General features: G+C 34.4%; 1 protein-coding gene across 1 annotated transcript in view; it reads left to right on the forward strand.

The window, feature by feature from the left end:
• LOC150096666 (very long chain fatty acid elongase 7-like) overlaps positions 1 to 27,329 on the forward strand; it is a 186,566-nt gene that overhangs the window by 100,088 nt on the left and 59,149 nt on the right. The window contains exon 11 of the mRNA XM_090408676.1: positions 18,330 to 18,417. Coding sequence (XP_090264802.1) covers positions 18,330 to 18,417 — 88 coding nt within the window. The remainder of the gene's footprint in view (positions 1 to 18,329; positions 18,418 to 27,329) is intronic.

Consider the following 27,329-nt stretch of genomic DNA (forward strand, 5'->3'; position numbering starts at 1 on the left):
AATATTTTTAAAAAAAATCAACACCGCCATATAAGTTTATCTAATACGTGCTTCAAATTCATAATGACGTTATAAGTAAAGAGAAAATGGTTTAACTATAGAAATAGATAAATCCATATTTGTATCTATTCATATTTCATGTGCCATGGCTATTAAAAATGAAACATGTTTCATTTTTTTTAAACTGGCTCAAACCTCCTTTAGAACTTGTAGTGAAGCCCGAAATAGATGAAAAAACAAACAAACAATCAATGCTTCCAAAACAGAGTTCGAAAAAGCAAAAAGCAGGAAACTAGCAGCCTATCCAAACGATAGCCGAGCCTTTTGGTCTCTCGCCGAAGCTATTGGCCGAAACTTCTGCTCAACACTATTCCCACCTCTATCATACCCAGATGACTCTATTGCATCATCACCCTCAGAAAAAGCCAATCTTCTGACCTCACACTTTGCTTCCAATTCATGCATAACTGACAATGGTAAATGCCCCAACCATTCCAGATGCCCAACATACAATGCTCCCTATATCCTTTTACCAGAAAAAGATCAGAAAAATAGTGTCCAAATTAGATACAAAAAGGTCTCCTGGCATTCCCCCAATTGTTCTGAAAGTTTGTGCACCAGAACTGATTCCTATCCTATGTTGCCTGTATATACTCTCTTACTCCACTGATATCCCACAACCTGGAAATTGGCCTATTCAATCCATTCCCAAGAAGGGCAACAAGTCACTGCCCTCAAAACTATTGTCCTATTTCGTTTACCTCAGTCCTGTCTAAAGTAATGGAAAAAAATCATCAATTCCTAACTCTTACACTACCTTTAAGGCACCCGCCTAATAAATGACCGTCAGTATGGTTTCCATCGCTGACGATCAAGGAGATCTGCTCACGTATGTCACCCATCTCTGGACAAATGCCATGGAGAAGTTTGGCGAATCCCAAGTGGTTGCACTTGATATCTCCAAGCCTTTGACCGGGTCTTGCACAAAGGCTTACTAAGCAAACCACCATCATTCGGTCTGACACATGACTTCTGTAGTTGGATTGCCAGCTTTCTGTCTGGACGCACACTGTGTGTGTGATGGTGGATGGTCTCTTATCCTCTCACCATTCAACTAATGCCGGAGTTCCACAAGGTTCTGTCATCTCACCAACCCTCTTCTTGCTATATATATATATCAATGACTTACTTTTGTTGATCTCCAACCAATACACAGTTTTTTCGCAGATGACAGTACATTGTACTCCCCTCCCCTTTCATTTGATAAACCATACTCTACACAACTCACCCCAACCTACAGAACATCAACCACCATCACCACCCTTAATTCTGATCTTTAACCATCCTTCAATGGGGGATAAATTTCAATTTATGACGTTATCTGAACGTCATAAATTGAAATTGATGACGTTCAGATAACGTCATCAATTTCAATGCTAATAAAACCCAGTTCTGTCTTATTTTTCATAAAAGAGAATCATTTTTAGGCAGTATTATTTTTGACGACACCCAAATTTCCAGACAGTTTGAGATTTTTCTTCTTGGAATTACTCTGACATCCAACCTCTCACAAACATCCATGCTCCTGGCGGAATACGAACCAGCAGCCCCTTGGTTGGAAAGAGGACTCAGCCAACCAGGCCGGCCTCTTTCCCCTTGATGACATTTATCAGGAATACTGAGTACTGTAATAACCAAAGAAAATGTGCAGATGTGCTAATATCACTGATATGATTATGATAGCCATTTAAAAATCTGTGAAGCTGTTACACGACTCTTCTTGACCTTTCATGTGTCATTGGAGTACGAAGAACAGAACTAATGAGCTAATCATTTAAGTTAATTAGGATATTCAACTATATGTATTCATCAGTTTTAGTTAGTATTCCTGGAGACGGATACGTAGGGGCTTTTCTTGTCAAATTAAGAAATAAAAAAAAAATTAATTAAAACAAAACAAAGCTCCGATTAATTTAAAAGCGCAGAATTATACTACCTCAGGCGACAGAAAGTTCAGCTCGGGACCTGAATATTCTCATACCAAATTGGAAAGTTGATATGAGAATATTCAGCTCCAGACCTGAAATTTCGTTGAATCAAATTTATTTGAATGATTTTCTCTTTATATTACTAACATTCCATATTGGGGGGGGGGGGGGGGGAGACTTCTAATCCAGAGTAAGTCACGAACGGTTTTAGTTTTACCTCATATTATTTATTTTAATTAAATAATTGTGTCTATCAGTTTGTTTGTCGAACTTGCAAATCTTGCTGTTAGGCACTTTGTATATAGCTCTCTCTCTCTCTCTCTCTCTTCCCACAAGAAATGTGCGTGACATCCATACAGAAGCCTAAGTCCTAACTCTTTCATTATGTTATCTAGTAAAAGATGTTACCCCACAGTTCATGTGCACGTGTTATTTGCATTCAGAATGTAAACAATCTAAACAAGTGTTTCGCCAGGAAACAGGTCGGTTAAGAAGAGGTTCGTAGTCATAACATCTATCGTTTTTTTTTTTTTTGTGTTATTTTTACGAATCTTAGACGTTGACTTTGTAGTGGAACTGAGATAAGGCACAGATAATACGTGTTTGTTTTTTTGTTTTAGGTCAAGAATAGAGGTGGGAAACCTGCGGCACTTTGTGCCCATCAGCTTTGGCTTATTTTTTTTCCCTACTCGTCTAAACAAACACAGACGGACATATGCCTACCATAAATTAAACTTTACGATTTAGAAAATATAAAAAGTTAATTAATTTAGTAAGTAGATGAAATATCACATTTCATAGAAAAAATACGTGTTGAGCATTTATAAAAGATATTTAGTCAGCATTATTTCAGATTTTTCTTTAATAGTATTTTAATATCCATTTTTTAAATATACTTAATTTGTAATTTGCTTAATTTCTGTGTTAAATGTAAAAGAAATGCAACACTTTTTCGCTTTATGAGGAAAATGCAATGGCATTTTAACGCTGTATCGTATAGTTTCTGCAGTCCACTATGGTCTAACATCCCGCTGAAATGTTTATCTTCAGTTTGAAGGGAGTGGGGATTTTAGACTTCCACCCCTTTGGGCGACTTGCTCATATTATCGAGGCACGTTCTTATATTGTCAAATTTTGTGCACCCTTTCTTAAAAATACTTTTTTTTTGTTTTTAATATTTCATTTTTTATATTTTTTCACTTTATAAACTAATGCTTTAGTAATGCAATTTATTTTTCATTACTAGCTAAATGAACTGGCGTTGTCAGCCTAAAATTTAAACACAGTCAATATTTTGATCTCCTCGCACACTTAATGATATTAAGAGGAAAAATAAACCCTTTCATCTATGTTAATAGCGATGCCTGTTGATTGAACAGGGATTGTCTAGAATCAACCCCTTTTTTAATCTATGGATAATTAAGCACTTTTCATTAGTAGGATAACAGTGTTGCTAAATAGGCTGGTATCTGTTACTCCTAAGTGACATTTTTGAAATATTATTAGTACTCTTTATTATCATAGTTTATTATTATTATTATTACAACATGATACCTTCAAGGAGTCCCAAGACTCATCGGGAGTGCACTCTACCCTACTCCAGTACATACTCGCTTTTTCCCCTACTACTTGATTCTCTAATTACAACACAACGCCACTACCGCCCACCACCACCAACAGTATTTTTTAATGAAGGGGATACAAATCCTTTGATGTTTTCATTATTATTAAGGTTGCCAGAAAAATAGCCAAAAGGCTATTTTTCTGGCAACCTTAATGATAATGTTATTATCCTACTTGAGGAAGCAAAGTACGCAATTGTAAATTGCGTCCTTTGCTTCCTCCCAGTGCGTCCTTCAAATTTTACAAAAACATATGTACACATGATCTTGAATATAACAAAAGATAAATAATACAAGAGTTTCAAAAGCTGAAATAAGACCTAGAAAAAATTTCCTTAGTCGAAAACTAAAGCTAAACCTGTAATCTCTAGTCTATAGACCTATTATCATGGAGGACGACACAAGGTTTTCATATATCTTAAAATAAATAAATAAAATAAAAAATAAAATAAACGGGGAGATGCGAGGCGATGAAGCCAATTAATAGGCTATAATAAGTCAAAATTTCAGCACTAAAGGTTACCCATGGATCCAACAGTCTACTGTCTTTCCTTTATTAAGTACAAAATTTGTTAATTTTGCTTAGTTAAATTCGTTGCGAAGTTCATTCCTGTTAACCTGTATACCAGGTAGCAAAACATAACCAACACTCGTCTTAATATGTGAATTTATGAAGATTATTTAATATAGACAACTGTTTTCGTAATTTTTAACTTCCTTGACTGTAATAATTATCAGTGGCGGCTCATGGCTTGAAATCGTGGGGATGCTGCAACTTTAAATATACATACACACTGTAAGTACAGTGTATACGTGTTTGGATATAATATCAAAATTATGGTAAAATTTTTAAAAAAAATTAAACATGAAAAAATATTGTTTATTATCGATAAAATTATACAGTTTGGTATAATTCAAAATTACTTAAAAATAAAATCCATTATCATAACCCCAATAATGTTCTAAAATAAAAACTATAACAAATGTTATGTCTTCCAAATATTTAAAGAGACGGAGTAAACATGATAAGCACTACGAACACTCTACTACTGGTGCAAACTGCATATAAACAACAGTGGAACTGCTCGACGGACAGTGCCGCATTACGCTAATAGCTCACATCTCACTATGACTTGCATATGCTTGCGCGCGTAGCAAATACTAGCAATATGACACTGTGATAAACACAGTACCGCTAGCGTCGTTCGCCCTCCAAAGTGATACAAGATGGATTTTTATTATTTTTTATGCAAAATAAGAGAATTCTATATAGGATATTGTTGATGATAAAATTAAATATTACAAGCAAGTATAAATAAATTAATACATATATTTATATATCGAGAAAAATTGGGGGTGCTGCAGTGTGTATGCACGAGCCGCCCCTGAAATTATTAGTATTATTAGCAGAAATAATTATTAATATCAGTACTGTTCGTTTACATTATATTATGCTTTGAAAAGGCAAAAATATACAGTAACACTTAACTTAAAAGAGAAGATAAATAACAGAGGAATTTATATTAAAAAAAAAAACGTATGAAAAATATGAACTTTGACGGAACTAATTGGATACTTAAACAAATAGTATTCGAAACTGCATACATGATAATGCTGAATCGGATCATTAATAATGTTTCAATAGCTCGTTAGTGAACCTTAAAATTTTTATAAAGAAAGTTTATGTTCATCAATCTGACAGCTTATTATCTTTATCTTCTCCCCAACGTTTAATATAACTAACCACAGTACTAGCAACCTTGCGGCACTCTAATATCAAATATGTATATATACAGGGTGTTCGGGATAAATTTGACATATTTATAATTAATTATATTTTTCCGTAAGTTACATGTATTAACACACACTTCTCTTCATTTAAAAGTTTGGACCCTTCTTCATTCATATACAAGATGTCAGAAAGGATGGATAGCTGGAACCCACCTGAATCATGGAAGAGAATAACTTGTATCATGATGATTCGTGCCCGCCATCAAAATAAGGATATTACGACTGCTGCCCAATGCTCCCTGAATACAGTAAAAACAATCAGGCATGAACTAGAGACTTGCAATGGTGACTACGAGGATGTAGCAAGAAGAAAGATCTCTAGCAGACGATCTGATTGCGTTCGTACAGCAGAATTCCTCGCAAATCTGCAGGAACAGGTGTTGAAGAACCCTGGCATTGGAATTCGGGCTTTGTTCGTGGAGTTGCTAACTGTAGTCAAGCCCTGGATAACAAGGGTAGCCAATGGTAGGCCGTATGTATGGCAGCAGGATTCGGCCCCTTGCCACACCTCTGGGAAAAGTCAAAAATGGTTGTCTGAAAATTTCTACGACTTCACCAGTCCAAATGTTTGGCCTCCAAACTCCCCAGACCTTAACCCCATGGATTATTTTGTATGGGGCACAGTTGAAAAAGACACCAATCGCACTTCCAGTAATACAAAAGCCCAGTTAATGGATAAAATTAAAACAGTTTTTGCGGCCCTTCCCAGGGAGACTGTAGCATCAGCTTGTTCGAGGTTCCGAAGCAGAATTGAAGCTATATGTGATCGATGCTAATGGTGGTTATTTTGAGTAAATCTTGTTGATAGTATTGTAATTAACTCTGCCTGTAATGTTTTTTTGTCAATTCATTAAATTTAATAGATACAAAGAAGATTTTCTTTTTCCTTACGAAACTGTCAAATTTATCCCGAACACCCTGTATATATATATATATACATATATATATATATATATATATATATATATGTGACAGAATGATCATTGACTCGGTTAACATACATAGTTTATATTTTAAATATAAACCTGTTCCCCCCCCCCCCACTGGAGAAACGATTAAATATGGTTGCGAAAGTATGCTTATGGAAATGCACCAATATGGGAAAATCGATATTAATTACATTACACAAGAAAAGAAATAAGCTAGAATGTAAAAATTAATGAACAGTTGCCAAGCTATTTTAAACCTGAAACCAGCTTTAAAATAGCTTGGCAATTGTTCTTAACCTTGGTATTTCTAAGCCTGGCTCCCACTGATTAGACCTCAATAAAGGTCGAAACTGGTCTGGGTAGTGGCCCCTTGCCTTTAATACATAGCATCATACATCTCCTCAAGGAGATGTGCTTTGCATTTAAGAATAGTGATCAGAGCTTATTCCACCTTTACCACGAGTTGCCTTAGACTTGCACTACTTGCAGGCGCAAACTTGACTTACTTGTCTGTTTGCTTACTTGGGAATTGGATTAAAACCAGGTTTAAAATAGTTTGGTATCTTTAACATATATTACACCCATAAAAAACTTTCTATATATATATATATATATATATATATATATATATATATATATATATATATATATATATATATATATATATATATATATATATATATATATATATATATATATATATGACAGAATGATCATTGACTCGGTTAACATACATAGTTTTAATTCTTCATAAAACTATATATATATATATATATATATATGAGGAATATATATATGTGAGGAATATATAGTGAAACTTTTTTTTTCAAGACATTTCAGGCGTTTAATAAGTTGTGTTGGGGGGTGGGGGGTCAGACAGGCTAATAAAATTAATCTCCCACCTCAAGACAATCACAAGCGTTCATTCTTGTTTAAACTGAAATTTAAACAAAAATGAACGTTGCAAGAATGAACATGAATATCTTTTTTATACGAACAACAGAAAAGTAAATAATACAAACTTAAATAACAGCTAAATTTCACTCCTTTCTGTGGAGGATTCGATTATAGTTTTCGTAGGGATTATTAACAAATATCAGAAGGAGCGTTTCTCGTTTTTTTTTTTTTTTAAATATAATTTACTCCAATTTCCACTGATGATAATAATTTGAATCATAATTTTCTGTCCTGGTTGGCGAGTGATTAGCATATCCACTCTCCAACAACAGGCGGAGGCTCAGATCCAGCCGTGGGAATGGATGCTTTTTCATGTATTTGACGTACGAACATTATAAGTTTTTTCAACTTAGTTTACAACTTTATTAACCATAACACCCCTCCTCCAGACAATTTCTTTTCTTAAGTTTTTCTCGTACGTCAAACATATTAATATTTATTCGTATTTAAAAAAAAAAAAGTTCCCCAAAAAATCCATGAACTTTTTTATGTGATTAAATTAATATACCATTAAATACTATTCATTCTTAAAGATTGTCTTGAACTCTAACTGTAATGGCGAATATCATGACGAATGTAATAGATATAAAGAACGATGTCATTTCACAAATGAGTCAATGCATTTTCTAAAAAATCCGGGAAGATTTCAACGATTATTTCACAATTGCAAGTTTAGCTTTGTGATTATTATTATTATTATTATCTCTAGATAATCAAGTTCGAAAGTTTTCTGAAAATTTTTCATGCATTTACAGGAGGTGGGATAAGATCTAAAACTCTGTGAAAGAAAGGATGGAAGATTGTTAAGTCCTGACAAAATATCCATACAGACAAAAGCACTTTTTTTTTCTTAAATTTAAATGCATTTAAAATTTTACATCACAAAAAATTTCCAATTCAAATCTTCAATTTAAAATAAATAAAGGAAAATAAATAAATCCACAAATCTTCAATTAAAATGTAGTTAGCAATTTTCTTTAAACTTGCATGAATCTTTGGATCACTGAGTGTAGTATGAGAAATGCATTTCAAGTTGTATACGGATCTCAGCAATTAAATTCATGCCACGTTCAGCTTTAGGGTACATACATGCTCATTGTTTGTTTCTAATCAGTCTTCAAAATTATGAAGCTTTAAAATACTGTACAGTACTTTAAAATGCAAGTGGATTATACTTAACATATCACACCTGGTTCTTTACTATGCGTTGAACACGCTATCGTGTTTAGGAGTGACATAAAAAAGCAAATACAGTACTTTAAAACGAGTGTTTTAATATTTCTTGTATTTCTTTTTATATTATATATTTTGCTTTTGAAAAATAATTAATTTTTCAAAATTTCTCAGCAAGAGAAAAATAGGATAATTTTTGCATGTTTTTTTTTTCGAAAAACGTTTAATGTTTCTGTTAATTTTTTAAAACAAGTTAACAATAACAACAACAAAAAGTTGTTGTTTAAATGCTTCTTTTTTTTAAATATGTAAAAAACTTTCAAAACAACGAAATTACCAACGACCTTGAATAAGTAAGTGCTGCCATCTAGTTGTCATAACTCCATTTATGATTTATCTATGCGTTTATCTAGTAATTAGTAGAATAACAGATCAACCTGTAGATACAGCGGATTTTTACTTTTGTCACTCCCTCGGGCAATTTTTTGGTTAGTCTTCCTCTCATTTGTACAAATAAATAAAAATACTTATGATATAATTTGTATAATAATGATATGCTATTTAGACGTAATATTCAATAATATGTAGCAATTATACTACATAATATTTTAATAATATATTGATTGATTTAATATAATTTTAAGCTACTTAACTAAAATGTTTAACTTATATATATTTAAAATTAAACTTTGGATATTTAACATTTTATAAGCGTGGTGTCGGAAACCTTGAGTAACCTTAAAATGTTATGCAGATTTCTGTCTTTGCAGTATTCCTAGAGATATTAGTAATAAAATAAAATACATATATGTCTTTGTAATTTCTAAATTATATGCATTACTATTTAACTTATGCAATACCACTCAGCTCAGAATGCTTTGCCTATTTCCGCTATATCCATCAAGTAGCAGATGGTAATATTTCTCACCGATTTTTACATGGAATAACAGTTTTCTTTTTTATTGAAAATTTTATTTTATTCTTAAGAGTTCGTGGCATAATTAAAGTTATTATCACTTTCGTATTTAGAAGAAAGTGCTGGTAATTACAGTCCACTTAAACTTTTCATAAAATGAGCTTAGCTATTTTGTTAAAAAATGTATCATCTTTTTAAGCACGTGCTTTTAATTCAAGCAAGGAATGTAAAAAAGCCACTTTAGTTATAGTGTAATACCGAGAACCTATTTTTGAGAAAAACTAACATTGTCGAGTAGTATCTGGTCGTTTATGCAAATTATTCGTTTTATAGTGCAAACTTTTGTTTGCAACTGCTTGATTAAGAGGGGGTGGGGGGGTAAGTTGTATCTCGTTCTGAACTAAACAAACAAATGTAAACAAAAACAAGTATATATAAAATGTCCTTAAATGTCCTGAGTGCCAATTGGAAAAATGCGAAATATTCCTAATTATAGTTCGTAATAGATCGAGTAGATTTTCTTCCTATTATTATTATTATTATTATTATTATTATTATTATTTTGCTTTTCAGTTTAAGCGCAAGGACAAGAACCATTTGGAAAGTTTACAGTAATTATTTATTATTAAGTGTCGTGAGAAATGTATGTGCTAAGGGCAACAGTATATGCTGGAATATTGTGCTAGTTGAGGTTAATCATCTTGTTAGGCTACATTATTTGTTTATGCTTTGCCATTCATAAAACGAAGCAACACACACACACACACACACACACACACACACACACACACACACACACACACACACACACACACACACACACACACACACACACACACACACACAGCACATAGTTTGGTCTTCAGTGTCTAACTACTTCGCGTCTCGTTAACTCTCTCTATTAGCAACATCCCTTTCTACTAATTGTCTCAGGCATCTTCTTCATAATGTCTTTGTGCTTCCTACACAACTCGTTCTTCGTCTCATTCCTCAAGGACTTCTGCTGTGACAGCAGAGTGTTGTTTATTACTCTCGATTTCATTTAAATGTGTTACGCTTTGAGCTGTATTCTCTTTGGTTTTCGAAATTGTCGTGTTAACAAAAAATGTAGTAAAAATAATAACAATATATTGCTATACCCAATCCTATGTAATTGTCTTCATGTTATATTTACATGAATAATCCTGTACAATAAAACACTAACATATAGTGTCACACATAATGCACTGCTAAATTGAATGTGTTTAGTGACACCACATGACAGTAACTGTTTTTATTAGGATTTTCACATAACTGAATTGGTAAATGGCTATTTTCAACAGAAAAATGGTCAAGTCAGTTACTTTCGCGCAAAAATGAAGAACTTTACCAACCCATCTAAAAAGGGGGGGAAAATAAAAATAATAAACTGAAAACACATCAAACTCATGTAAAAGTAATTGGAGTTATGGTGTCAATATATGACTTCAGTATTAAGTCTAATTAAAACATTTCATTTTTTTTTCTTTTCAAATGCATTCTTTTCCTTTGCGAAGTTATCTAATTTTCAACTTTCCTTTCTTCTTTAATATATTTCCCAGGGGTCTACGAAAATCTTCGCCTATTGTGAAATTATCACTGATTATTGGACGCCTGAAGTAGATTGAAAATAGTAGTATTATGTTTATTTTCCCTGGATTATCTAACCTTTAGCCTACTCAGTGTTCTCGACATACATCAAATAGGTTACCAAACATTTCATGGACGGAACTGACATAACCATAAAATTGGTGATCATAATTTTATAAATTTCTAATGAAAAGCAACGTTTTAATTTATAGAAATTAATTTTTATAGTTTGATTTATAATTAAGCTGTCTTATTAAAATTATAATAAGCTATTTTATGCAATGTTAGAAGCAATTTTGATAAAACTGGTAGTTTTCAATAACTTTTTTTTTTAATTATAGATGCTTCTCTTTAGTATCAAAATGTTTCATATGAGAATCATGATACTCTAGCTTATTAGTTATGATGTTAGCTTAACGTTAGGATAGTAATATATCTAGGAGCATCACACTTTGAAATTATTCTTTGGTTGAGGTTGCGCAAACTTCTAAAACTAAATATTATATATGATCAGCTCATAGCACTTTCTTGAATTTGATCAGTTTGAGGGTTTGTTTTCATTACTGTCAAAAACTTATCCATTACTTTTATTCACAAATAAAAATAAAAATATTTAAAAATATATAAAAGGTTGCACTTCAATCGAGTGATTAACTTATCAGCAGCAGAAAGATGAAAAGAGCTTCAGAATTCGAAGCATTCTTTGGAATGAAAATCATCTCAACTATAAACGAGTCATAATCAATAGCCTAAGATATTTTCTGTAGGAAGTACGAGTAAGATGCTCATATAACTGGCCCAAACTGGTTCTAGTTTCGGCTAATTATATGAGCGCTAGTTATTGACGTTAGCATATCTAGTATTCCTCATTTAGAAGCTGGATATTTATATTTTGAAATCTGTATTTATATTTTAAATGCACTATTTTCAAATATTAGCGCATATTAACTATGTAAGTAATTTATTCTGCTACTTATTGTTGCTACTAAATTTTACATCATGTTTGTCTCATCTTCTTCTTCATCAGCCATTTTTTGTCCACTGTTGGACGAAGGAGCCTCTCCTAAATTCCTCCATTTAGTCCTATCATGTGCTTTTCTATGGCACAGAGTTCCAACCATTTCTTTAATCTCATCCTCTCACCGTCTCTAGTCTGCTTATAGGTCTATTTCCAGCTCTAGATACAATTCAGATATCTCTAGACACCAGTCAGACATCAGGTCTACTTTGACCAACTCTGTTCATTCTTGAGTGTTACGTCTTGCAATATGGTCTGCAGTGGCGAATTCTCCATGCTTGCTGCGCAAGCTCATTAATTGAGAAAGAAGTATTATTTATTTGTTAATAAATGCATGTGTTTATAAGCATTCCATCTAGGCTTTTATTTTTGTAGACAGAAGACGTTTTAAGCTTGCGCGGCAATAATTGATCTTTGCGTTGTGTATCGAAGGCCGACGCTAGTCAAGCTACCTTGGCTTGCTCGGTTGTGGGAGCATCCAGGTCCTCTCTTCATGCGCGCGCATAGCCATTTCCGCTTCCTCCACGTCATCTCACCCTGTTGCTTAAACACGGGTCATACGCGGTCAAAGTAGCTCTAGCCAGTGAGCTTCAGCCAGCCTTTACAAGTGTGTGCGTGTTGCTTGGGAAAATTAGTTACAACCAACTTTTTATGACGATGTTATTGACCAGTTCACAGAGAAGAACCGTAGGGTAGAATTTGTATTCAAGTAGCTAAATTGAAAAAGATGGAATATCATTTGTAAAATAAATGTTGTATTTGTATGATTAAATAGTTTGAAATGGTCAGTTATTCATTTTCCGCTAATCAGACTTCAATCACACCTCTCACTCCCTGAATGAATAACAAGAGGAAGCGTAAATTTCAAGACCAGCATTTGCCCCTGATGGTCTTCCCATTGCCATTTGGATCATTTAATGGGTGTTATAATGTCTCTCACCCCAGTCAGAGCTCTGACCCAAATATTGTGCTTTCTATCCATGATGGTAATACCGAGTAATAATCTTTCTATTTTCCTGGTAATCCAGAACTTGTTGGGCAAGTTTTTAGCCAAAATCCACGTTTCACTTCCGTATGTCATGTCTCATCAAACAAACGCAGAACTCACATGAGTACCTATAAACGGATTTGTTAGTTTTAGGAAATACCTCATATTTATAAATTGCTGATAACGAAAGGTGTTAATTGACTACTTTCTGACTTTCGAAACAGTGCTGTCTTCTCCATTTGAAGAATGAAATGCCGTTAAATGATTATATACCAGGGGAGAATTCTCCATGCTTGCTGCGCAAGCTTATTACTCGAGAAAGAAGTAATATTTATTTGTTAATAAATGCATGCATGTATAAGCATTCCATTTAGGCTTTCATTTTTGTAGACAGAAGACGTCTTAAGCTTGCGCGGTAATAATTGATCTTTGCGTTGTGTATCGAAGGCCGATGCTTGCTCGTCTAGCCAATAGGATCTTCGAGGTCCTCGCAGCAGCACTGTGATTTCATGCGCGCGCATAGTTATTTCACGTGGTCTCACTCTGTTGCTTAAACACAAGGCCATACGCAGTCAACGTAGCTCTAGCCAGTGAGCTTCAGCCAGCCTTTACAAGTGTGCGTGTTGCTTGGGAAAATTAAGTTACAACTAACTTTTTATGACGATGTTATTGACTAGTTCATAAAGAAAAACCGTAGGATAGAATTTGTATTCAAGTAGCTAAATTGAAAAAGATAGAATACCATTTGTAAAATAAATGTTGTATTTGTATAATTAAATGTACACACATTTTTAAATATATGGTTTTAAATGGTCAGTAATTCATTATTCCGCTAATCAGACTTCAATCATATTTCTCACTCCCTGAATGATTACAAGACCAGCATTCTCCTCTGTTATATACATATACACTTATGCGCCAAAAGATATCCACTTTCTTAGTGGCTTTGGGCCTACTTTGGCCAAGATAACCGCTTACTCGTCTTGGCATTGACTCCATTACACTAAGGAAGGTGTCGAGGTATTCTTGACCGACTAGATAGAATAATGTTCCAGAGGTCAGCGACCGAGTGAGGTACTGGCGTCAGCCGGCGAATGCTGCGCTTCACATGATCCCACAAATGTTCGATGGTATTCAAATTAGAATTAGGTGGCGTTGAGTGTACACAGAATCTTCCAACCATTCTTGTATAGTATGAGCCTCGTGACACAGGACGTTGTTTTGCTGAATGATTACAGATTCATCGAGCAGTATTGTCACCATTATAGGACGAATTCCTGGTCCGAAACAATCCCCATATAAGAAACAGGGGGGTCAAAGTCTGTTTATTGGAGATCAGAGAAGCCAGTGATGTCCATGAGAACAATTCACATGTTAAAAATACCGCCACAATCGGGTGGCGATTTCTTGATTTCTTGATATGGGGATAATGTTTTGGCTCATGAGCGTATGTGTATTGGAATGCTATGTAATATTTCATCCTAAGGCATCGGTAAGCAAATCGATATTTTGAAACGGATATATCAATTGAAATTTACTTAGCTTGTCTTTTCTACGAGTTGTTGCATGCATTATTTTAGAGCGGTTCTCATGGGTCTTTATGAAAATATTTGTTTCCTTTGTTCAGTTTCACAATATGGATGTTTATTCTGCTTTGCTAAATACCCCCCCCCCCCCCCACACACACACACCATGCTAACAGATCCGAGTTTTGAAAATCTGTGAATATTAAAGCATCTTCTTGTTTCTCTCTCTCTCTCTCTCTCTCTCTGGATATTTTAAACATCTTCATTGTGAACGGGAACATAGTGAACGGGAAAATAATACATATTAAAATAGTAAACTTAAAAATGTACCAAATGTAATAAGTATTTTTTGTAATCCTTAAGCGACTAGAGAAAACTAGTTTCTTAATAATGGCAATTATCCAGCTAAAGCAATTAAGATATTACATATTTTTGATATTAAACTTTCGATACAACCATAGCTGTATATGAATACCTTCAGCATGAGAGTTATCTCTGTATTTTACTACTGCCGTAATTAAATGAACCGAACTCAAATGGAGGTCATCGTTTTTTTTTTTTTTTTCACTGTAGCATACTTAAGAGGTTTCACTAACTGGGCTGCTTTTCGTTTTGTTTGGACTCTTTTCAGGAGCAGTAAAAAATAAATAAATAAACAAATAAGTCAAATACATATAGGTTTTCCCGTGAAGAAGGCAAAAATGTACTGCGTAAATGAATACAAAAAGCTATAGAGCAGAAAGCATTTTTTAATTTCTTTTGAAAAAAAAAAAAAAAACATCAGAATTTTAGTATTAAGAACATTTTATTGGAAACAACTTCGGAATTGATACTGCACCGTAAAACTGATACTGAATACTTTTCAATAATATATATACAAGTAACAGCAACCGCTGTCTGCACACGACAGGTACCAACACATTTCGTTAAGTAAGATAGTGTTTCACATATTGCAATCATTTAAACAATAAAAAACGATTATTTATCTGCCCAAATTCTTTGGCTGAGACTGCATGGTTATAATTAGACATTACATATCAAAACTTGCGGAAATTACATTACCAGAAGTTAGCAATCTTGGCGCTCAGACTACACTACACTGCTACCAGAACTGCCTCACTGTATTCAAGCGTCCCCTTGGCTTCGTGTCGGAGGTGGTTTCCGGTCCAACGATGATGTAGAAAGTCTACTTTCTACATCGTTGGACGATGTATATACCTATTAGGAACATGAAATAATTTTAATTACCTACTTTTCTTAATGAACAAATTATATATATATATATATATATATATAATTTGTTATATATAGCCTACACGGTAATAGATAAATTATAAATTCCACAGTTAGTTGGGATAAACGAAAAAGAATGCTGAACATAATTAGGCAATATGCTTATGCTTGCATTATCACCTTAAAATGTTAGTGTTATAAAATAGTGGACCACATCCTAGGCGCCATTAGAGTTCAAACAAGCATTGATTCTTTAAAATATTCATTACGATAAGATAATTGCGTTTAAATATTTAATGCTTTTTATTTTTTAAATTCTTCACGACTCTTCTCTAACTCTCCAAATGTGCCAGTATTATCAGTAGACACAGAAGAATCAGCACCTGCGATTTACAGATTGAATGATTGCGAATTCGGATTTATTTAAAATTCGATTTAATTATTTTAATGTAGTTTAATCAACTAAATTAGTTAATTCAATAAATAAGATTGAACCATTTTAATTAATTGGTCAATGGGTTAAAAAGTAATTCTGTGTACAATGTGTTACTAGCAAGATTACAGAGAGTTATGTTTTCAGTCATCTTATGCGATAAATTTTTCAGCAGTCACTGAAATCAAAGGAATTCTGTTATCTGGCTCGACTGAACTGAACTAGCAGTTGACTATTCAAAATGCATTGATAATAAACAGGGCCGGCTCTACTGACGGTGCAAGACGTGTATTTGCACGGGGCGACAAGTTTTTTTGGGGCGGCAAAATATGCTACTGCACGAGGCGGCTAAATTCCTAGGGGCGGCCCTGAAATAAATAAATAAAATAAAATAATCATGCCCTAAAAGCAAGTTTGGCCCACTCATACGATACGATTCAACATCAATTCAGCTTGATTCATCTTCGGCTTGATTTTGTAAAATCAACTCATGTTTCCATCTTTCCTCCCACACGATATTATTCGTGCCACGCGTGCCACGCGTACGTTTACTCTACACCAGGGGTTCCCAACCCTATGCCCGCGGGCACCATGGCGCTCGTCGACCAATTTGTGTGCGCCCGCCGCTGTTCAACCGTGTGCCGTATAGTTTGAAATAATCACGCAACAATTCATGGCATGCGTTAATGACACATGACGAGTATTAAACGCATACAATGTAAAGTAGACGCGCATTCGAAGTTGTTCATTCCAGTTTAAGAACTGGAATATCATCATATTCTCTTAATTATGAAGCACTGGCCAATGAAATGCAATGCCAAAGATCACACTAACTTACATATATATATATATTTAAATTTTTATATAATGTAAAATTTTAAGTAATAAAACATTTGATTATAATGTAAATTTTGTATGTATTCATTTAACACGAATTCAAAAAATTTGTTTGAAAAACTAGATGGTGCCCGTCGCCCTATCGGTATTTTAGAATGTGCTCTAGGAAACAAAAAGGTTGGGAACCCCTGCTCTACACTAATTCCGTTAGTTTAATCAAAATTAATTTCACATTATTATTATTATTATTTGTATCGCCATTATTTAATTCCATATTACCTTTGTATTTGCTTGTAAATAAATAAAACAATAGTTGATAACTGAACATCTAAAATTTAAATTTAAAACATTTAACATTTAAAAGTTTTAAAAAATTACCATACCATTGCGTAGGAAACGATGCCATGATGAGGAAGTGTAATGTCAGATATAGCAGACAATGTAGATAAGACTTGTCATCCTATCGTAGCATTAATTAAGTTATATAGAACCAAGTTATTTGACCATAACTTATTACTAAGCAGTCCTGGCATGCTCCTAACTCGTTAAGAGGAAGCTGTGATACAGTCGTTCAAAGCATTCCATTCTCATGAAATTCTCGGCACTATTAGATAGTTTTCAGTTATACAAAATAATGCCCATAAACTGTTTGAAAAACCACGTGGCATATAAGACGTAAGCGATATTAAAAATTACTGTTACTGCGCACAATGCCGGAAACAGAACTTGGTTTAAAATTAGCTGGCTTCCACACAGGTATTATCATAGGCTGCTGTATTAGTCATCAGTCACTTTGTGCAACTGCAGCTCATTTTAATCCGACATCAACTTTGGAATACCATTAAGAAAAAAAATGGAAACATGATTGTGAAAAGAAACCCAAGACACAAGGCAGACCATACATTAACGGAACGAGACAGTGGAATGCTGCAGAAGATTGTGCATTGCCATTCAAAGTCCTTTTTTGTTCCAATGTCTCTTTTCAACGTTACTCTGATTGTGCAGAATCCACTGTGGATCATCATGAATCAAAAAATTCTGTCAACGAATTCAGCGACTTGATTCCCAATAAAGGGCTGCTTACAATCTAATCATAACTCCAAGGAACGTTCTGTAATACTTAAACGCAGACAGACTTTGCCATGAATGAACAGCAGGTGTATTGATTTGAAAGCTGTGGTACGGTGTATTACTTGGTGACTGTTTGGTCACCAAGTGATACACCGCGCGCGCACGCACACACACAAGCACATACAAAAATGCACGTTTATTTATTTTTATTTATTTATTTATTTATTTTGAGGTTGTAGTTGGTGGATTACTCATGGAGAAGGCTTTCTACAAAATGGAGGCGGAAGCTTGAATGAAAGAGGCTTGGTGCGTTTGGAATGCCGGATTGTAATTTGAAGTCGGATTGTAAAAAGATGTTGAACAGCACCTACTACACCTGTTTTAACAGTCTTAGTGGAAAGCGGAAGAATGATGGAAACCACCAGTCCGGTGGAGCATCGTCCATGGAAATATTTCCAGAATAGACAAGACATACTGACTGTCTGTGAGACAGTGGTTGAAGTAAGTCACTGAGAGAGAAATCATTAATCGGCCTAACTTCCCTCCTCCGAACAGCATCAAGGATTTTTACGGAGGTCCTTGGCTCACCGCCGCAGACTTGAGAACAGTGTTTTAAGATTGGACGGATTTGATATTTATAAAGAGTTAGTAAATGGATGGATGAAGAGTAGCCTCAGCGGAAAAGGATTCCATGTTTCTGAGAAGCTGAGGACGCAGATGTGAGCAGTTGTTTGTATCAGGAAAGACAAGAAGTAAATGTCAATAAGAGAATAGAGAAATCTGATCCTCTCTGGTGATTTGTGTATTATCAAGGGCGAGGGAATGTGAACTAAGAATCTTTTGTTGAAAAATACAGGACTATGTTTCGGTAACATTGAAGATGATAAGGTTATCCTTACTCCATCTTAGAATAGCATGTCTAAGGCACTAGCTGTAAAAGTTCTTGAAGCTTTAGATGTTTGGGCACTACGAGGTTGTCTGTTAATTGAATAAGAGGAATGGAGTTTAGGAGTGTCATATACTGAGCAATAATCCAATCTATAGATTGGATTATTGCTCAGTGAGAAACGGTCATTTGTGTATATGTATAGGACAAAGAGGGTGGGTGACAGAACGGGGTCTTGGGCACTCTTGGATTGGTGAGGAACTCTCAAGCCATCGAACATGTTTGCCGTGATCGACCAGAGAGAAAAGCTGGCTACCCAATTACAGAGAGAGGAAACTAAACCAGAGGATGGCAGTTTACTGAGCAGGCCTCGATTACAGATCTAATCAAATGCACAGCTTTCACCATACCTTTCCGTTACGTGTGTCCAGAGGTAGTCGATGTAGAACAAGAGATCTATAGTGTGTGGAATTCGTAATGTCTTTGACTAACTGATGAATCTCCAAGTAGTGAAGTTGATTGCTGATGACTTTTTTCCATTATTGGTATTAATTGGTATTGAAATGCGCTGAATATATGCTTTCTTCGTATGGGAAAAATGCTGACTAATGTCGAGACGATGTAGGACAGGTGTTAGTTCTGGAGCGGTTTAAGTACAACTGGAAAAATACCATCAGGATCAGGAGAATGTTTGGTATCTAAGTTGTTTACGATTATTTTAATGTCGTTCTGACGAAACACCGCAGAATATGTAGTGCATTTTTTCGGTATGGTGGAAGGCGGTTTGCCTTGATGGTATATTCAGAAGTTGGAGAAGAGGAATTAAAAGCTATTAGCTTTATCTTTAAATGTTGTTGCAATGGTACCATCTGGGTGAGAATGGGATGGAAACGCAGATGAGCAGAAATTACTTCCGATGGCCTTTTATAAGGTACCCAAATTGGCACGAATGCCATTCGTACAAGAGACAAGTTTTCTATATTTGGATCTTTCAATCACATTTCGATTTCTTTGTGATTATTTTGCATTTTTCATGCTTCAATGCAGATTGATTTTGTGTATTACGTCACTTGCCGAATTTTTCTGTTGGACTTCATTGACATACCTGTTGTGAAACTTATAGCTTGGATAGCGGACGGAATTTTTGAATAAAATAGTGAATGAAAGCTTATGAATAGAGTAGGGAGTGAATTCGAAAATAACTTCAGTAACTCGTCCAAAAAGTGTTTAGATCAAGAATATAGAAACAGTGGTCTAACCATGTATAGAAAGAGAAGACCCTGATATTGGGACTATTATAGTGCTTGTGTAGAGAGAAAATTTATACAACAATATGGTATGAGTTATCAAGCGAAGAAGCGACTTCTGTTGCATTATTATTAGTAGTAATATTTTGCTTCATTAATATGAATCTGCCTGCTGTGTGGTTATACGCTGAGTTATTTGTATGTGATATTTTTTGCTATATTCATTATTGGTTAGCTGCTTGAATAAGAAGTCGAGTCCTTTGCTTATTTTCATTTTGCAATATAGAAAATGGTAATGGTTGATTGTAATGATAACACGTAGTTGGTGAATGTGACCTGAAATTAAAGTATCACCGGATGTTGAAGTTTATCAGTAATCACCAAGGAACTTTAATATGTTTTTGCGTTCGGGTTTTAAAGAAAACTCTATGTTTTGTGATGGTTGGTTTAGAAATCCTTGTTGTTTTGATAACTAAAACATGTGATAATTAAATTCCATTACAAACAAAAATAAAACAAATAAGTAACAAAAAACTCTCCAAACAACTCGATCAAGAATAAGTGAGACTTCGTTCAGTTTGAAACCAATCACGACTGTGCTTAACGAAGGTTTGAAGTCGTTTTATTTTAAGATCCATTTTGGTCTCTGAGCAAGTTTCTTGTATTATCATCATCATCATCATCATCATCATCATCTGCAATAAATCAAATCAAACCAAACAAATGCCCAGGAATAGATGGTATCAGATATAAAGCAACATGCAACTAGTTTTATCCTACTAAAACTAATAAATAAAATATTTAAAACAGTACAGATACCAAGTATGCTAAAGACAGCCATAATCGCACCCATATACAAACATGGAAAAAGAAATTTAATCAGCAATTACAGACCCATAGCAACATTACCAATTATCAATCAAATTATGGAGCGGATCATACTGAAGAAACTCACAGCATACACTGAGATCTTTCATATTATCCCCAAAACACAATATGGTTTTCAGAAAAATAAGGGAACAACATCTCTCTTGGAAGTCTTTACAGACGTAATTAATACCGCCTTAGACAAAAACAAAATTGCCATGGTAGTCTTTATTGATCTAACTAAAGCATTCAATACACTTACACATCAAACCTTGTTAGAAAAGCTGAGGCATGTTGGAATAGACGAGCCTCTTCACAAGTGGTTTACAAACTACCTTCAAAATAGAAAGCATATCACACGTATCAGGTCAAACCGAAGCAAAGAGAGCTAACAGTAACCTGTGGAGTGCCACAGGGAGCTGTACTCTCCCCAACTCTATTCAACATTTACACGCACGGTATTAATCAGCTACCACTCAAAGGTAAGATATTCCAATACGCAGACGATACAGCAATAATATCCATCCATAATAACGCAAGCATAGCCCAAACAAATATGCAACATGACATAAATCTGATCATAGACTGGCTCACGAAAAACTCCATACATCTAAACTCAGAAAAGACAAAATTAATGATATTCAGAAATCCACTGACTCGAGTCAATCGAGAAATCCAACATACAAAACACACAGAACAGCAAAACTACTACAATCACTCAGGTTGAAACAATACGATACCTTGGAATTTACTTCGATGCAGATATGAACTGGAATAGCCACATAAACCATCTACACAACAAACTCCGAACAATAAGTGGCAAACTCTACAGGTTAAAAGACATAGTTCCCATACACCTAAAAATACTAATATACAAAGCACTATGCCAAAATATACTAAGATACGCTATAATAACGTATGCTTTCTGCGCACCCTACAAATTAAATAGATTAATGTCGCTATAATACAAAATGATAAAACTGATCTTTTGGGAACAAAGAGAAAATCATGACCTTATAAACATTGCAATGTCAGGACACAAAATACTGACAGCAAAACATTTATGTCACTATGCAGCTTTGCTAAAACATTATTCTACATCCCAAACATGATAAACAAATTACCTTTTGAATACAGAAACCTTACAAATTACAATAGCCTGAAAAGAGCTCTAAGGACATACTATGAACAAGAAACACGCACCCAAAATACCATACAAAATTAATGAAACACAATATATTCGTTCAGGCTTCCAGTTCAGCGATGCATCAATGTATTCCAAGTTATTGTGCGTGCGTGTGTTGTATGTGTGAGTGCGCGCGCGAGAATTTCTCAATCATAGATTTCGCAGCTTCCCAACACAGCCAAAAAAAAAAAAAAAACAATTCATAATAACCAACTAGTGTCATCCTCAGATAAGCTTACATATAAGCTTCGAGGATGAAAGCAAAGAAATTAGTTCTCATCCAAGATGTATCATATGTAACCAAATGCATGTAATGTACGTATCACATGAAAACCAATGTATGTAACGTATGTATTATATGTAAACCAATGTACGTAATGTAAGTAACACATGTAAACAAATGTAAGTAATGTATCATATATAATCAAATTTTCAAATTTGAAAAAAAAAAAATAGTAAACTTCAACATTTAATATAATACTACTTATGTAACTCTGAACAATATAATTGTAAATTATTATTATGATTGTTATTTAAAAAAAACTGTTATCAGCATTACTATTTAAATCTCATTATATGTAGCACAAAGTGCTGAACCTTGTAAAATAATATACTGAATAGATGATCATTGTACATATGTAAATATTTGAAAGAACAATAAAATAAAAAAAAATTATTATACACATACCGCTGCATTAACAACAAAAATACCCTGCCAATGTTCCGAAATCAAACCTGTAACACACGCAAAATACCTCGGTCTCTATATAGATTCCCACCTTAAATGGACAAAACATATAGAATACCTACACACCAAACTCCGGATCATCGCAGCAAAACTCTTCCAAGTTAAAGACATTATTCTACCCAACATAAAATAAACTCCTATATCACGGTTGCGAATCCCTACTCAGATACGGAATAACAGTCTATACAAATACATCACACAGCAACCTAACAAAATTAGAAACACTACACAGGTAAATCGTGTCAACATTGATCTGGACACCTTACACGCAACAACCAATATCCGACAAGCACATGGCGATACACAGAATTCTGAGCATTGAAAACCTGAAACACTACATGACATTAACAAGGAATTACTTCAACATCATCTATCGAAACAACAGAGACACATATCGTTTAACACGACCTACAACAACTCTCTACATCCCCACACCCTTCAACAACTCATACGGTTCTTTTGTGAGATCACATCAGATACCCACGCAACTCAACAACCTACCAAGAAAGTTAAAACACGTTAGATAACGACAGAACATTAAAAAACGAACTCTGGAAAATATACCAACAAAGTTAAGAAACCATTAACACTAATATACACATCACAAATCACTAGCATCCAATGCCTACATCCCATACATAAACAGTAGCAACAACACAAATAGTGAAGGCTAAATTCCACTCTCTTCATAAAAGCTAATCCAAGCTTCGAAGTAGGTGGGATTAATTTGCCTCACTCATCTACAAGTAATCCTTATAAGCAAATGCAGAAATCTGTATGTATAATCATTCTTTCTCTTTTTCAAACTTAAAAAAAAATAATAAAATAAAAATAAAATAAAAAAAGAAAAAAATTATACAGAAAATTCTGTATAATCTTCATTGTTAATATTAGAAGAACATGTGTTGTAAATACATAATATAAAGGCAAAAAAGTATTATTAAAAATTTTAATTGAAATCCAATGTAGGAATTGCAGCACTTAGTGCTGAACTCTGTAAAATTATAAGGTGTAATGTCACACAAAATGTCTATTGTATGCATAAATATTTTAGCAATCAATAAAAACATTAATAAAAAAAATATAAAAAAATTATTATTACTATTATTATTATTATGATGATACCTCCAGGGAGTCCAAAGATTCATCGAGGGAGGGCACCTACTCTACAACTCTGTCTCCACCACTCAATCCACCAACTACACCAACACCATCTACCACCCACCACCGCCACCATCACTAGTATTTTTAAAGACAATCACAAGCATCCACCCACGGCGGGATTCGAACCCACAGCCCAGAGGGGAATGCCGGTCTTGAAATTCACGCTTGCTCTTGTTATTATTCAGGGAGTGAGAGGTGTGATTGAAGTCTGATTAGCGGAATAATAAATTACTGACCATTTCAAACTATATATTTAGAAATTTATGTACATTTAATCATACAAATACAACATTTATTTTACAAATGATATTCTATCTTTTTCAATTTAGCTACTTGAATACAAATTCTACTCTACAGTTCTTCTTTATGAACTGGTCAATAACAGCGTCATAAAAAGTTGGTTGTAACTTAATTTTCCCAAGCAACACGCACACTTGTAAAGGCTGGCTGAAGCTCACTGGCTAGAGCTACGTTGACTGTGTATGGCCTTGTGTTTACGCAACAGAGTGAGACGACGTGAAATGGCTATGCGCGCGCATGAAATCACAATGCTGCTGCGAGGACCTTGAAGCTCCTACAACCGAGCAAGCCAAGGTAGCTTTGGCTAGACGAGCAAGCATCGGCTCGTCTTAATAAACTTCTTTCTTAATTAATGAGCTTGCGCAGCAAACATAACATGCATGGAGAATTCGCCCATACCACAGCCTTGTGGCTGGAAAGCGGATACGCTAATCAATGATGGTATTAATAATACAGGTTCACATCCTGTCTTTCTTCCGTTATTTCAGTCGGTAACTACGATTCCCTTTGATGAGAAAGCCTTGGGTTCGAAACTCGTGTAGTATGAAAAATGTTCAACTGAAGGAGAGATATCTGGTCTCATACGAAGGTGACAGAGTATTTTTTTTCCAGCAACACAGAGAAAGTGGCCAGAAGAACACCCACGATTAACAGATATGATACGCTGATCACATGACCTTAGTTGCTTCGGCTGGAATTCCAAAACAAAACTCCGGTGGTAGGAGTGACATAAAAGTGTAGTAAGTGAATTTGGACGCTATATCTTCTAAACTAACTCTTACAGCCTCATAATGTTTTGTGTCCTCTACGTTCTAGGAACTTATTCGTAATTTCTAGATGAAGGCGGGAGAGGAAACTGATCCTAAGGATTTTTTTGGAATATTAAGATTTTATATAATTAATTTTCTGTTATTAAATTACACTAATTTAATCTGATCTGTTAATAATATAAGCTGGTAGTACTTTACTTCATGCTACTTGCATTGCATTTCATTAATTCCTACCAAGAATTAAACCGCTTAGATTTTACAAGTGCATGTCGCACAATGTTCTCGTAACACAACCTTCACATTCCAAAGTTTGCTCTTTTTTGTTTTGTTTTATAACATCTCTACACACGAGAAGTCGCAAAACTTGTAGTACATCCGTACTACCGTATCGGATACTAGTCTCGAAGAAAGAAGGAACCTATTCATACGTTTTTTCTTTTTTTTTCTTTCTTCATTTTGAACAACCGAAGAAGCTTACAATCACAGCATACACTTCGTCAGTTTAAGTAAAGCATGCTATGTATTATTCTGTTTAAAAAAATCTTACAGTCGTGTGCCAATACAAAATAGAGTAAAATAATAAAGGTTCAGGAACTGCTAAGCAAACAATATCAATACCTCATCTCAACCACAATGAAGAAAAATATCTGATAACGGATATTCAGTGGAAAACAACTGATAATGCTACATGTTACGAAGCGCTAATTCTAGTTAACAAAGTATTATCCTCTTGAAAAATGACAAAAAAATACTTGCTCATTTTTCATGACAAAATATACGCTACTGAGTTATTGAACTAAATAAACATAGCTAGTGTTTATTTTGTCAATAATCCACTATATAGCTTGTTCGTTTTGTTGTGCATTTTATAGCATTAAATTTCTTATGGATTATTTTAATTCCAATAGATTTTGCGCAGTATCGTTAATAAATTTACGTTAAAATAATATTTATTAATATTTTGTTAAGCAGTCTTCATGGTAGGTAAAAAGCTACTTTTTCAGATAGATCCTCTTTCGTATGCAATCCTTTCCTTTCCTATCTCTATCCTCCTCTCAGTTTCTTCCTCAATCCTTCCTCTACGAATCGGTTAGTGTACTAAATTCCTTGAAATTTGTTTTTAAAAAATGGACTGTAACTTTCATTTCTCCCCCTTATAAATATAAAATAATTAAATCCGGTTAATTATTTTATAATTAAATTGCGTATCGTGTATGATATAATCCTTGGCATTTTTGTTTTGATATGGGAATATATTTTGAAATATCAGTGTTGTGCTGTAAATAAATCAAAGTGAAAAGAATCTCCATATTAGTAAAAACAGAACGCAACTCTCCTTACTACTTATATTGAAAAAGCAATTACTGCTTGCAGATTGAGTTTAACTTTTTTTCCCTTATTATATGCCACCTTCACTAGGTAACAGAACTCACTAATTCGAAGAACTAAGTGTTTCAGTAAGATTGCCGTCTATTATTAAAGAAACCGTAATTAATATAGAAGACATGGGCAAATTCTGCTCTTTGAAAATTCGATTCGTTGCTCCTTCAGTTTGTAAAATATTTCGCTTACTTTTGTGCCAACCTAGCAATGCAGATCGACAATATACTGCACTTTTTTTTAATGTTTTATATGCTGGTTAATACATTAGCAGACAAAGAAGGCAAATAAGCATGCCGTAAATGTTCTATCCATACCAAATATGTCGTGTAAGTTTTTTTTTTGTGTGTGTGTGTGTGTGTGTGTGTGTGTGTGTGTGTGTGTGTGTGTGTGTGTGTGTGTGTGTGTGTGTGTGTGTGTGTGTGTGTGTGTGTGTGTGTGTGTGTGTGTGTGTGTGTGTGTGTGTGTGTGTGTGTGTGTGTGTGTGTGTGTGTGTGTGTGTGTGTGTGTGTGTGTGTGTGTGTGTGTGTGTGTGTGTGTGTGTGTGTGTGTGTGTGTGTGTGTGTGTGTTAACTCACCTTTCGATAAGTGCATTTTTAAAACATATTGTCCGGAAGCTAATGGATTGCACGCTACCTCTCTATTTATTGGCTGGATTGCGTGCAATATGCGGAGAGCTAGTGCTGTGGCT

Source organism: Typopeltis vanoorti, chromosome 18 (assembly GCF_054136105.1).
Source record: "Typopeltis vanoorti isolate ZY-2024b chromosome 18, IOZ_Tvanoo_1.0, whole genome shotgun sequence".
NCBI lineage: Eukaryota > Metazoa > Arthropoda > Arachnida > Uropygi > Thelyphonidae > Typopeltis > Typopeltis vanoorti.